Source organism: Kogia breviceps, chromosome 4 (assembly GCF_026419965.1).
Source record: "Kogia breviceps isolate mKogBre1 chromosome 4, mKogBre1 haplotype 1, whole genome shotgun sequence".
NCBI lineage: Eukaryota > Metazoa > Chordata > Mammalia > Artiodactyla > Physeteridae > Kogia > Kogia breviceps.
Genome location: NC_081313.1, coordinates 7,288,192 through 7,302,013, shown reverse-complemented (window position 1 = coordinate 7,302,013; position 13,822 = coordinate 7,288,192). Strand labels below are relative to the sequence as shown.

Genomic DNA, 13,822 nt, shown 5'->3' with positions numbered 1-13,822 from the left:
TGCCCCTAAGCAGCGTTTCTAAGTTGTGCAAACCCAGCTCCATCGAATAATCACACACATGGACAATATATTCATTTATTCCCTCAGGTATTATACTCATGTTATTTACAAACACTTCCATTTACCTACCTCCCTGTATACAGCAGCTTCCATAGATTGTAAGTAGACTATAACATCAGATGTCACGTTTGTTAAAAGGTTTAGGAAATTAAGAATTTCCAAACAATTTTGGAAGCAGCGTTTCCTGCATTATCTAACCATTGTTTTCATATATAAAGAAACTTTGAAAGTAAAAATGTCATTTTATTCATGTTGAAATTGCTATTTTTGCATGTAATTCAATGAATTACTTGGATACTTTTAAAAACTGTGTAGGTAATGACGTATAAGATACTAATTACTTTTAGAAGCAAATTAGGAAGTTTGTTTTATTTTGTGTTATTTTGGTTAAATTATCACAAAGCAGCTTTGTTATTGTATTGTACATTGAGGTATCACTTTATATTTTATTGAGATTATTTTTAAGTTTCAGAAAATAAAGTAGGGAAATATGAAATACACTAAATATTTTCTCAGAGGAACTTTCATTTGAAATTGTGTTAGAAGTTACGTGTGTAATTTGTCATTTATACCTTGAGCTTCAATGGCATAGCTGTGGACCGCCATGCATTTAAAGGAACGTATAAAGTAAAATAAGAATTCATGTGAGTTGATTTTTTTCAGTGGAAATATAAATCCTATAGATGAGGATAACAGCTATTTGGAAACACATATGCAATTCGAGAAATAAAAAAAATTCTACATGCAGTAAACCATCTATGTGGGAGTTTGGACTCTGGATTTAACAGATATTTTAATACTTAAAATTTTTTTATTCCTATAGCTTGTTTTTAAATAGCAGGGACAAACTGCTAAGGGAGATATTTAAATTATAAATATTCTACATGCAGCCATTTTAAGGAAAAAATACAAATATCAAACAAAATTTTTCTCTAGCTGCTAGTAGCAGTTTATTTTATCCTTTTATTTTATATTTTTTGTGGTACGCGGGCCTTTCACTGCTGTGGCCTCTCCCGTTGCGGAGCACAGGCTCCGGAGCCATGGCTCAGCGGCCACGGCTCACGGGCCCAGCCGCTCCGCGGCACGTGGGATCTTCCCGGACCGGGGCTCGAACCCGCATCCCCTGCGTCGGCAGGCGGACTCCCAACTGCGCCACCAGGGAAGCCCAGCAGTTTATTTTATAAACCATTTATAAAAGTGGTTCATTTTCTTTTTATTTTATTTTACATTTTTAATATAGCTACCTTATTTTGTATGTATAACAACATAAATAAAGATATATGCAATTTTGCACTTCCTATTTATACACTACGTCTTTGTCAAATTGCAATAGCCAAGAATCTGAATTTAAAATACCCATTCTTCATTTTTAATAAAGCTTGTTTTAAAACTTCGCACATTATGGCACTCTTTATCAACATGAATGCCATCGAGAAAGTTACTGATTTTCACTGATGTTAACAGATTTTTTAAATAAGCGTTTAGATGAGCATTTTGTTCAAATGTGCAGTTTTCATAGATGATAACTGACATGGTACAAGTCAACTAAATTCATAAACTCTCAGGTGTCAGGGATTCATCTCTAACTGCTTTTCAGTGAAATAACGTTATTTTTCATTAGTTTATAGTTTAATGTTTTCAAAACTAAACTTTCTTAATTGTTCCTCATATTGCTAAAACTCGACTCTCAGATTTTCTATTTTGATTCTAAAATCAGATACGTGGGGAAGAAAACCTCACAGTGATGGAGGTTCCTGTGATCGGACCTTTATTCCCACGGCTCTTCGCGGGCTTTCCCTTCACAGCCCACAGTCAGTGGTCCGTGTCGGGAACGTGTGACTTTGGGGGCGGGTGCAGACAGAGGTTGGGCTCCGGGCCAGTCGGAGCCAATGACCCCGTGGCTTCCTCCCCCAGGAGTGGAGGCTGGACGCCCTGGACCTCGTGGTCTCCCTGCAGCGCCACGTGCGGGATCGGCTTCCAGGTGCGCCAGAGGTCCTGCAGCAACCCTACTCCGCGCCACGGGGGCCGGGTGTGTGTAGGACAGAACCGCGAGGAAAGGTACGTACCCCCTCTGCTCCCGGCATCGCCGTCCTCGCGCTCCCTGCCATCCCTGTGTGCTCGGTTCCCGTGCAGCTTTGGTTTTGGATCCGGCTCAGCTTATCTGTGGCATCCCTTTCTGTCGAGCTCAATGACCCGCCTCTTTTCCTGACATTCCTTAGTTTTGACCAAAGCGTGGGGTTCACGGCATCATTGGGCCACCGTGGAGCCTGCACGGTTCATTCAGCTGAGCAGTGCCCAGGGGGCTGGAGATCCAAAGACAGTGGGCATCCCTGTGCTGGGCTCCCCAGAGACTAAGCGTATGGGTCTGCTGGAGAATGATTGTTCTTGTTAGAATTCAACTAGAATTGAATTCTAGTCTCAAACCTCCAAATCTGAACAGGGCCTGAGCTGGTCCTGGGTCCAGATGATATTGCTCGGATGAGGTAAGTTTTCCATCACAGCTAAATTAAGCACCGGCATGTAGGTGAGAACACAGTCAGTATTTTGGTTATATTTACAGCTCTGCACTTGCCTATTAACAGGAACCCTCAGTGAAGCTGCAGGACCACCCAGAAGGGGGGGGGGATCCTTTTCCACGTGTATTTTAAGCTTTCCACGCATCATAGAGACATTTGAGTTCAGTCTCGCATTTAACAGTTTGTTACTTTCTATAGACTCAGACATTTGGTTTTGGCCTCATAAAATCTACAGTTGTCATAATTGACTCCTTCTTGCAGATTTAAAGTACATTCTTGTTTATGGGAGAAAAGCCAAGTAGGTGAATTTCACATCACTTTCAGCATTCTTACTCCCCGTATCAGGTAAACGTATCCTATCGATCCAGGAGAAACAAGCTGGCTTTCAGTACTTTTTAATTAAAATGTAGTAAGGCTTATAGCCAGTGAAATGGGTTCGGTGGGAGCCTCAGGAAAATACTGTATGCAGTTATTTGCTAGGTGATTAATATTCATATAGACAAAACCGCAGGCTTAGTGTATAGATAATTCTCTACTAAATATTTATCGCAACCTGAAATTAACTGGAATCATTTTTTTTTCTTTCTTCACTGTGTTCCTAATTCACCAATTAAGACTTCGTTCTTTTGACTCGGAGGGAAAAATGAAGGATGACGTTTAGAAAGCAGGGTTGGTGGTTTGTGTCGTAGTCCCCAGTGACAGACTTGCATAAGCTTGTCATTTCCAATCTGACACCAGTTGGTAAGTGGGAAAGCCGATTACGGGGAAGTTGTCTCCCTGCTCTTTCCCAGGGTTATAAGATTAAAATTGGTCGGAAGTTGTAAAATGCTGTATGTCGTCACGTAATAGAGCCCATTCAGGCAAGGTCGCCTTCATCTGTGCGAAGCCACTCCTAGAATCACGGTACCTCCACACCCTCACACCTGTTATCACCTTTCCCAGGCTGAGCATGCAGGAAGGAAGAAGCTGGTTATTTCTGTGGTTAACGTAGGCGTGTGTTCTGTATCCTTTTACGAACGTTCATAAAGCTTCATTTTCAGAAAGAGATCAGGATGGCTAATGTGTTTGGGGAACTGACACTTAAGATATTCTTACTTTACAGAAGAAACACTCATTTGGGCTAGAGGAATATTTGCTTAAGAAGGGAACATTGGGACTTAAGTAATAGATGCCTGGATGATAAGAACAAGGCCTGTGTCCCGGGGAAGTCTCCCTTTGGAACTGCCTTTCTAGGGGGTGTTCAAGAAAATAATGAAAACTAGAAAAGACAAACACATGATATCACTTTCTTGGTCTTCACAAACAAACAGTTCTTAGGTTTCTTTGCTATGTTATGCAGGAAGTCTCTCTACCTAAGTAATATAAAGAAATACCATTCTGATGCTGAAAAAAGGGAAATTGGAGAAGTAGAGATTAAAGGAGAGCCTTGGCTCCCTGAGAAGGTACAAAAGCCGATGGACTAGACATACACAATCATTAATAAAATCACATTGTGTTTATTTGAACACTGTCAACCATAAAGAACTCCTGAGTGGCCACAAATGAATAAATTGGCTCTCCTGGGAAAGTTCCAAAGTTAATGTTAGGACTACAGTCAGTGACTTTTGATTTGGGATAAAATCTCCAATATATGAAAAATTCAATGAGAGCTTTATTGCAACAGAGATCTCAGAAATAGCTACACCAGTTTTTCTACATAATGGATAAAGAAAATATGTAACTTATATTCTAGATGTACTTTAAAAGTCATGGGCATTTTGTTTTTCTGTTCTAAAACTTCCTGGAAAATGATTTTCTTGAGGAGCAGAAACTGAATAGAAGCACTGACTCCTAAAAAGGCTACCAGCAAGGATGAAGCAATGGATCTCTGTGTATAAATATTATCAGAATGCAAATGTCATTGTCTGTATTTGTTTTCTCCTGCTGTGTGACACAAACTTAATGGCTCAAAGCAACACACATTTATCAACTCAAGTCTCAGAGGACCAGGAGTTCCTACCTGACTCATCTGGGCTCTCTGCTTAGCCAGAGCTGTGGTCTCATCTGAGGCTCAGCTGGGGAAGGATTTACTTCCAAGATCATGTGGTTGTTATCAGCATTCAGTGCCTTGTGGGCTGTCAGTCTGGGATCTCGGCATCTCACTAGTTGTCAGCCTGAGACGGTCCTCAGTTTCTTGCCAAGTGAGCCTTCTCAATATGGTCACTTGCTTCCTCAAATCCAGGAATCAAGGAAGAGAATCTCCTTGCAAAATGGACATTACTCTCCTATGTAATGTCACCACAAAGGTGACAAACCACCACCATTCCATATTCTGTTGGCTAGAAGAACGTTACAGACCCGGTCCTCAGTCAAGAGGGGGACATTACACAGGATGTGAACATCAGAGGGCAGGGATCATTGGCTCACCATAGAGTTTATCTGCCAGCGTCAATTATCTGTCCCTGATGCGTACAAAATGCATTTCCCTCCTCCCAAGTTTCAACAAAATTTTATACCATTCAATCATTTCCCCAGAGTCCAGAACCTTATTTAAGTCAGACCCACATGTGGATGAGCCTTCCTGGGTATAGTTCATCTCAGGCTGTCCATCTAAAATGAGAGACACATTATCTGCCACCAACACACCCAGTGTACCCACGGTGGGACAGGCAAAAGGTTACAGCTACAGGTAGTTCTGTTGAAAAAGGGCCGAAATGGGAAGTACAAAGAAATTTCCATTGAAATTCTGAAATCTATTCAGACAAGTGTATGGAGTTGCTTGATTAAGTTTCAAGGCTTGGCCGTGATTCTCAACAATTCTTAGCTCTGTGTTCTGGGCTCTCACTTCTGTTCCCCGAATCCTCCTTCCTTTCTCGGTGAAAGGTAGCATGTGCTTCCAGCTGGGCAGTTTAATCAGCCTGCTTCCTGCCAGTACAAGTCTGGGTTTCCAACAGCCTCATTTCATTTGTACTTTCTCCATACATTTCAGTCTAAGCTGGTGATCTTTTTGCTGAAATAAACTCTAGAAGTCTTCTGTGAATTTCCTTGGGGTTTATTCCGCTAAGCAGATCTATACCAGTAGATCTTTGTGAGATAGCCCTTCTCTGCCTGGGGTTCCTGCTGAGACGGCTGACGGACAACACCCTCCAGCTTGCTTGTGACCGAGAGGATCTGCTGCTCTTGCTCTTGACCTTTTGAAAGGGCTCCTTGTGTGACTGAACACTACTCTGATCTTTTGATGTTTCTGAGGTTTCAACAAAAGGTTGTACTGTCACATCCTCAGCTTTTTACTCTATGTCAACCTTTCCTGACAGTGCTCAGAAGCTGCTTCTTCGTTTTAGCATCTTTTGCCATCAGGAGAGGCCAAGAATTTCCAAAAACATCCAGACCTGCTTCTTTCCATTTAATATTGCTTCCCTCAATTATTTTTCCTTCCACATTTTACTATAAGCAGCAAGAAGAAACCAGGCGGCACCTTCAACACTTTGCTTGGAAATTTCCTTAGTTATATAACTCAAGTCACTCTTTTTTTTTTTTTTTTTTTTTTTTTTTTTTTGCGGTATGCGGGCCTCTCACTGTTGTGGCCTCTCCCGTTGCGGAGCACAGGCTCCAGACGCGCAGGCCCAGCGGCCATGGCTCACGGGCTTAGTCGCTCCACGGCATGTGGGATCTTCCCGGACCAGGGCACGAACCCGTGTCTCCTGCATCTGCAGGCGGATTCTCAACCACTGCGCCACCAGGGAAGCCCTCAAGTCACTCTTAACGTATTCTGCTTTCCATATAACTGCCGTGACAAATTCGGAAGCTTTCTTCGTTGTATGACAAGGGTCTCCCTTCTAGCTTCTAATAATATGATCCTGTTTTCTTTTAATTTCTTTATTGTGCTAAAGATATATATATATATATATATATATATATATATATATATATAAAACATAAAATTTGCCATTTAACCATTTTTAAGTGTTCAGTTCAGTGGCGTAATTACATTTACAGTATTGTGCAACTATAACACGATTTCCAAAACTTTTGCATCACCCCAAACAGGAACTCTGAAACCAAAAAGCAATAACTCCCTATTATTTCCTCCTTCCAACCCCTGATAACCTTTAATCTATAAATTTACCTATTTAGGAGATTTCATATAAGTAGAATCATACAATATTTGCCATTTTTATGTCTGCCTTATTTCACTTAGCATATTGTTTTCAAAGTTCATTCATGTTGTAGCATGTATCAGAACTTCATTGCTTTTGTGTGTGTGTGTGTGTGTGTGTGTGTGTGTGTGTGTGTGTGTGTGTGTGTGTGTGTGGTACGCAGGCCTCTCACTGCCGTGGCCTCTCCCGTTGCAGAGCACAGGCTCCGGACGCGCAGGCTCAGCGGCCATGGCTCGCGGGCCCAGCCGCTCCGCGGCATGTGGGATCTTCCCGGACCGGGGCACGAACCCGTGTCCCCCGCATCGGCAGGTGGACTCTCAACCACTGCGCCACCAGGGAAGCCCTTTCATTGCTTTTTAAGGCTGAATAATATTCTCCTGCATGGCTGCATCATATTGTGTTTACTCATTTACCTATCAGTTGACATTTGGGTTATTTCCACCTTTTGGCTACTGTGAATGATGCTGCCATGAACACTGGCATGCAAGTCCTTGTTCAAGTCCTTGTTTCAGTTCTTTTGTGTATATATGTAGGAGTGTGTGTGTATATATATGTATAGAATTGCTAGGTTATATATTAATTCCATGTTTAGCTTTTAGAGCAACTACAAAATTGTTTTCTACACTGGCTTCATCATTTACATCCCTACCAGCTATGTACAGGTGTTCCAATTTCTCTACATCCTTGCAAACACCTGTTATTTTTCATTTTCTGATTATAGCCATTCTAGCAGGTATAAAGTATCTCATTGTTGTTTTGATTTACATTTCCCTAGGATGAATGATGTTGAGCATCTTCTCATGTGCTTATTGGCCATCTGAATATCTTTTTTGAAAAATGTCTAGGCCTTTGCCCAGTTTCTAATTGGGTTGGCTTTGTTGTTGTTAAGTTTTACTTCTTTATTTGATCTCCTTCTAAACCTCCACTGGCAGCATCCTCAAAGTCTACATGTATACTAACAGTCTGTTGCAGGTGATTTGGGCTTTCTCTACCATGCTCTTCAAAATTCTCCTTGCTTCTATTCATTCTCTAGTCCTGAAGCCTCTTTCATATTTTTAGACATTTCTTACAGTAGCTCTACATGCCTAGGTGCCAAGATCTGTCTTAGTTGTCATTCATAATAATATGACTTCACACTTTGCTGCCTAAAACACCACATGCTTTATTGGCTCACGGTTTCTGTGGTTTCATAGTCTGGACAGAGCTTACCTGGATCCTTTGCCTCAGGATCTCACAAGGGTGCACCAAGGTGTAGACTGCGGCCATGGTCATATCTGAGGCTCAGTAGGAGAGGGGAGGGGACTGCTTCCTAAATCCCGTGGCTGTCAGCCGCATTCAGTTCCTTCCGTGTCGTTGGACTGAAGCTGTTATCCAGAAGCTGCCCTCAATTCCCTGCCACCTGGGCCTTACGCATCTGACTGCTTACTGCTTCAGAGCCGGCAAGGGAGAGAATTTCTTGAAAGAAGGACATTACACTGTTAGGTAACAAAGTCATGGGAGTGACAGACTGTCATCCTTGCCATATTCTGTTGGTTAGAAGCAAGTCCCAGGTCCCACCCACACTGAGTGGGAGGGGTTTACACAGGATGTGAATTCCAGGAAGCAAAGCTCACGAAGACCATGCTAGAGTCTTTCCATTGCATTACCAAAGTTAAGAGACCCAGGAACCAATGGGGGTTTATTATATGATTTTTCTTCGTCTTCATGGGCAAGTTGACTTAATCCTGTGATGAACCAAAGTGATGCTCTTTGCAAGTCATTATCAACACCCTATCCTACTGGTTCCCTTAGCTTTCCCTTGGGGTAAAAAATAATATTATGGAGGACTCAATACACGTACAGTTTCTCTGGTGCCACAAAAGATTCCATTATCCCAGTGTGGCCCAGCCAAGGAGCAATCACTTACAGCAAACCAAGAAGAAAATCGTTCTAACAGTGCTCTGATTGGTTCAGGCTAACAGAGGTTTCAGTGAGAAACCAACATGGATTGAACCACAACAGAACACAATTTGTAGCATGAAGAAATAGGACAAGGAGCATGATATGGTATTGAAAGTCTAGTCTATACAGGATTATGAAAGACAATGCTCTTCACAGAGACTAGGTTTGTGGAAAAATGGATAATTTATGGAGAAATATTTTGGGCTAGTAATTCATTTTTAACTGCAAAATAAAAATGAGCAGTCATGGGCAAAATTAAAATCTTAATTTTTTTTTTTTTTTTTTTTTTTGCGGTACGCGGGCCTCTCACTGCTGTGGCCTCTTCCGTTGTGGAGCACAGGCTCCGGACGCACAGGCCCAGCAGCCATGGCTCACGGGCCCAGCCGCTCCGCGGCATGTGGGATCTTCCCGGACCGGGGCACGAACCTGCGTCCCCTGCATCGGCAGGTGGACTCTCAACCACTGCACCACCAGGGAAACCCCAAAATCTTAATTTTTAATGCATCGTGAAATGCATCTGTGACTGTCAGTGCTTTAAGATGCTAGAGGTCCAGGAGAGCAAATAAAATTTCAAAACTCTTTAGCTTATCATTTGGTAATAGCCAGCTGTGTGTTAAGCACTAAAGAATGACGAACCAGTGGCTGGTCTACTGTGTAGCTATTTTATCCATAAATTAATAAAAATCCTTGCACACCCAGAGCCACCAAGGTGACTAAGTTTAGACGCCCATTGCTTGTGACGCTAGAGGCCCAATCAGGAGTTTAACAAGAGGTATGTCTCTCAGTGGCACGTGTTTGTTGGGTGAAGGAGTTAGGGGTGCAGAGGGACAGTACTCCCTTGAAATTGCAGAGAATCCAGAGTTAGGAGCTTGTAAGGGCTTAGCCTCTGGGCAGACTCTCCCAGGTTGAATTCGTGAGTGAAATCCAGACATAAAGGGACAGACTGGCAATTTCTAGTTCTCTCTGGCCTCCCCTGCGGAGGGCGAGAGTCACATATCCTGGTGTGCCAGTTGTTCTGGGACTGCTATAGAAAGAAAAAGAGAACAGGGAAAGCACATTGTTGACCACCTGAAAATGAGGCCAAGTAATCATTTCTAACACTGGTTGAAATTTCTATGCTCTACGCGGTTATCAAATTCTGCAGCTGTGGACTTTCAGCTGTAATAATACGCTGAGCGTGTTCAAGGGAGGGCCTGCTGTTGGCGGAGATGAGGAAGGATTTATGCACTAAGATTTATTTTGCTGTGGGGAAGTGGGAAGTCAGTTGCTGTGATTTTTTATTAAAAGTCAAAGGTTTTATAAGTATTTTTAGTACGATTTTCCTTTGCCCTCCCTACTCTTATTGTTGGTTTGTTTTTGTTTCTGCAAGCTGAAATTCATGTCAAGGAGTCGAGGACGTCTAGATCTTTTAAAATGTGGGCAAAGTCACCTGGGAAACAGGAGGTGGCCTTCTATCCACAATGAGAGAAGCTACACATGGATATTTTGAATTAAATGCTGAAAGTTCTGATGTTCTGAGTTTTTTTGACTTACTTCTTCCAGACGCGTTCTTAAAACAAATGGCAGTTTCCTCACAGAACAATCCTTGCACCAACATGTATGCTAATAATCGCTAAGGAGTCAGGATGCTTTGCTTTACTTATGGTAACTCTACACATCTGCACAGGCTTCCTGAGGTCAGATGCTTTTCATCTTGTTGTGTCCTCAGTGTCGTTTTGGCTCTTCTATCTAGAGGTCATACTCTCTTAACTAGAAGCCTCCTTCTCCTTCCTTCCCACATGTGAAACTGTCCAGAGTCCTGAGCTCCGAGATTCCGGGCCCCAGAGGACTATCTGTCTTAAACAATCAAGCACACAAGCAAGAGCGAAAACTATTCAGTTTCACTGGCTACTCTTTCATGTGGAGATTTAGAGACCTAACCATTTTCCTGATTGGTTCTCGACTCTCTGAAGGCTCCTTCCGCTGTGAAATATCAACCCTCTCTCCCTAGAAGTAAGCATGCCTCCCACTTTCATTTGAGAGGCTGACTTTGGACTCTGCTGTTTACTTATTTGCTTTTCTGTATGTCCACACTGCTGCCATCTTATTCCCATTCTACCAGACGCCGTGGATGTGATGTCCCCCTTCCCTTCTCTTGTCATCACCATCCTCTTTGTCCAGCTTGGGCTATCTCTCCCTCAGGTGGCTGGCATCTATGCCCTCCTGGCTGGCATCTGCTCCATAAACTCCTCCTGCATGTGACCCCTCACCCTGAGCCTTTGGAGGCTCAGACCCCTCACTCAAGCATGGAGAGCTCCTCTCATGTCAGGGGCTCCAGCACCAGCAGGATGAGACAGCAGCTCCTGTAGTCCAGCCTTCACTCTAACTCTGATGGTGCTATTTTGTCTCTGGAGCTTGGTGGGATTTCCTTGCTTCCTTGCAAATAAAGTTCAAGTTCTTCCACCCTATTTGTGTAAAGATAGATCATTCCACCCCTTTCGCCTTTTTCTATTCACGTCTCCTCAGTCACCTTTTTACTTCACTCTTCCCCCTCCTACCTTCTGGTCTTTTCCAGAATGCCCACCGATGCTCACTGTGCTTCATCCTGTTGACTCCCTTCAGCTTGGCCTGGCTTCTTGCTTTTCATGGCTGTACCCGTTCCAGAATCCATCACATTCTTCATTAAGTTCCCCGGTCTGATGAGAAGACAGTTGAATCGTATCAACATTCGCTGTCAGGAAACTACGCTCCCTGAATTACCTCTCTTACATTCTGGAAATCAGCTGTTTACCTCTATTTTTTGCTCAGTAAGATAGATAGTGTTTTCTGACTATGGAGAATAGTATGGAGCGTCCTTAAAAAAATTAAAAAAGAATTGCTGTATGATCCAGCAATCCCACTCCAGGGCATATATCCAGAAAAAAACTCTAATTCAAAAAGATACATGCACCCCAGTTCATAGCAGCACTATTTACAATAGCCAAGGCATGGAAGCAGCCTAAGTGTCCATGGACAGATGAATAGATAAAGAAGATGTTGTATACGTATACAATGGACTACTACACAGCCATAAAAAACAATGAAATAATGCAATTTCTAGCAACATGGATGGGCCTAGAGACTATCATACTAAGTGAAGTACGTCAGAAAGAAAGACAAATACCATATGATATCACTTACATGCCGAATCTAAAATATGATACAAATGAACTTATTTACAAAACAGAAACAGACTCACAGACATAGAAAACAAACTTAAGTTACCAAAGGGGAAAGGAGGGAGGGATAAGGTAGGAGTTTGGGATTAACATATACACACTACTACATATAAAATAGGTTAAAAAAAAAAAAAGACCACACACACACACACAAAAAAAATAGTGCTTCCCTGGTGGTGCAGTGGTTGAGAGCCCGCCTGCCGATGCAGGGGACACGGGTTTGTGCCCCGGTCCGGGAAGATCCCACGTGCCGCGGAGCGGCTGGGCCCGTGAGCCGTGGCCGCTGAGCCTGTGCGTCCGGAGCCTGTGCTCCGCTACGGGAGAGGCCACAACAGTGAGAGACCCGCGTACCACACACACACAAAAAAAGAAGAAGACCTACTGTATAGCACAGGGAACTATATTCAATATCTTGTAATAAACAATAATGGAAAAGAATATGAAAAATATATATATAATGTATATTTTATATATATATATATATAAACTGAATCACTTTGCTATACATCTGAAATTAACACCACATTGTAAATTAACTCTACTTCAATAAGAAAATAAAGATAGTGTGTTCTATCCTGCACATCCTGGACTTGGGCCTGTTTCCCTGTACGCATCTCAGGTTGGATACACCTGTGATAGGGAAGTACTCTTTGTGTTTTTGAGCACTCAGTGAGACACAATTGCCAAATGTGTCTCACTAAGGTTGGCTACATTCACAATAACATCTTCTTCCCTATGAGCTGTAAACCTGCGCATTACCAGGTTGTTTCCTTCTTATTTTTTGTTTGTTTCCCTCACTTAGCTTTATTTCACTCGTAGTATTAAAGACGAGGAGAAATTTGATCCTTCTAAGGCTAAGGAAGGCCATGTATATTTGGCTAAAAATTGGCAGAATGTACATGTAGAAGTATAGTCAATCACTAAAAAATAGGACTGATTGTCAATAGTAATTCTACTCTTTTTGGGTAACAGGCGGTCATCTAAATTAAGGTAGCTGGACATCATTCTGAGAGTCTACAAATACATTTAAAAATACAATAACTTGGCAGTATGTGACTTGAAGCTTCATGCTAAAATTAGACTAACTTTTCTTTGACTTATATTAGTAGGATTAAGGGCCTTATTTGATTCGAGGATGAGAAAAGAATTCCAAATACAATTTGCTGCCTTTATATTCATAACCTACTTTATCTTTCAGTGTTTATGTTTTTAGAAGATAAACGCCCTACTTAGGTATTTTCTATGTGTTCTCATTTTTTGAGTGTCTATTTGAAGGGTTTTTTGTTTGTTTCTCCTCTAATTGGCTGCACAGGAAGATCCATCCTGCATTGTGAGTCTAACAGTTTTTTCATTGTCTCCCGCGCGTCCCATTGTCTGTGCACACACAGCATGGCCAGCGCCACATCCGCCTCCTTCCCTGGGTGACCACCCGGAACACGAAACGCCCCTCACGCGGAGCATGCCCATGGGTTCAACATCCCGTGCAGGGCCAGAGAGTGGAAAGCCTGTGGCCTCACGTTCCACTAAACCCTTGCTTTTGCCTCTTGGTTTCCTCATTACAGATACTGCAATGAGCATCTGCTGTGCCCCCCCCACATGTTCTGGACAGGCTGGGGTCCCTGGGAACGGTGCACAGCGCAGTGTGGAGGCGGCATTCAAGCTCGCCGCAGAACCTGCGAGAATGGTCCTGACTGTGCGGGCTGTAATGTGGTGAGTAGTTCTCCTCATCCCCAGCCCACAGTCTAGAGCTGGGAGTCCAGAGTCAGCACACACTAGATGCTCTGCAAACACAAGGTGTTCTACAAACTCTGAATGCTCTGCAAACACAAGATGTTCTGCAAACGCTAGATGCTCTTCAGGGACTAGGTGCTCTCACACACTAGATATTCTGCAAACACAAGATCCTCAGCGGACACTAGATATACTGCAAACATTAAATGCTCCATAGACATGACACATCCAGACACTAGAT

The 13,822-nt window shown here is 42.7% G+C and overlaps 1 protein-coding gene across 9 annotated transcripts in view; it reads left to right on the top strand.

The window, feature by feature from the left end:
- Positions 1-13,822, top strand: part of SEMA5A (semaphorin 5A) — a 491,583-nt gene that overhangs the window by 414,891 nt on the left and 62,870 nt on the right. For all 9 annotated transcript variants that reach the window (XR_010840079.1, XM_067030787.1, XM_067030788.1 and 6 more), the window contains 2 exons: positions 1,975-2,118; positions 13,413-13,560. Coding sequence is in view for 8 of the 9 variants with exons in the window: in XM_067030787.1 (XP_066886888.1) it covers positions 1,975-2,118; positions 13,413-13,560 (292 nt within the window). In the remaining variant the exon portion in view is untranslated. The remainder of the gene's footprint in view (positions 1-1,974; positions 2,119-13,412; positions 13,561-13,822) is intronic.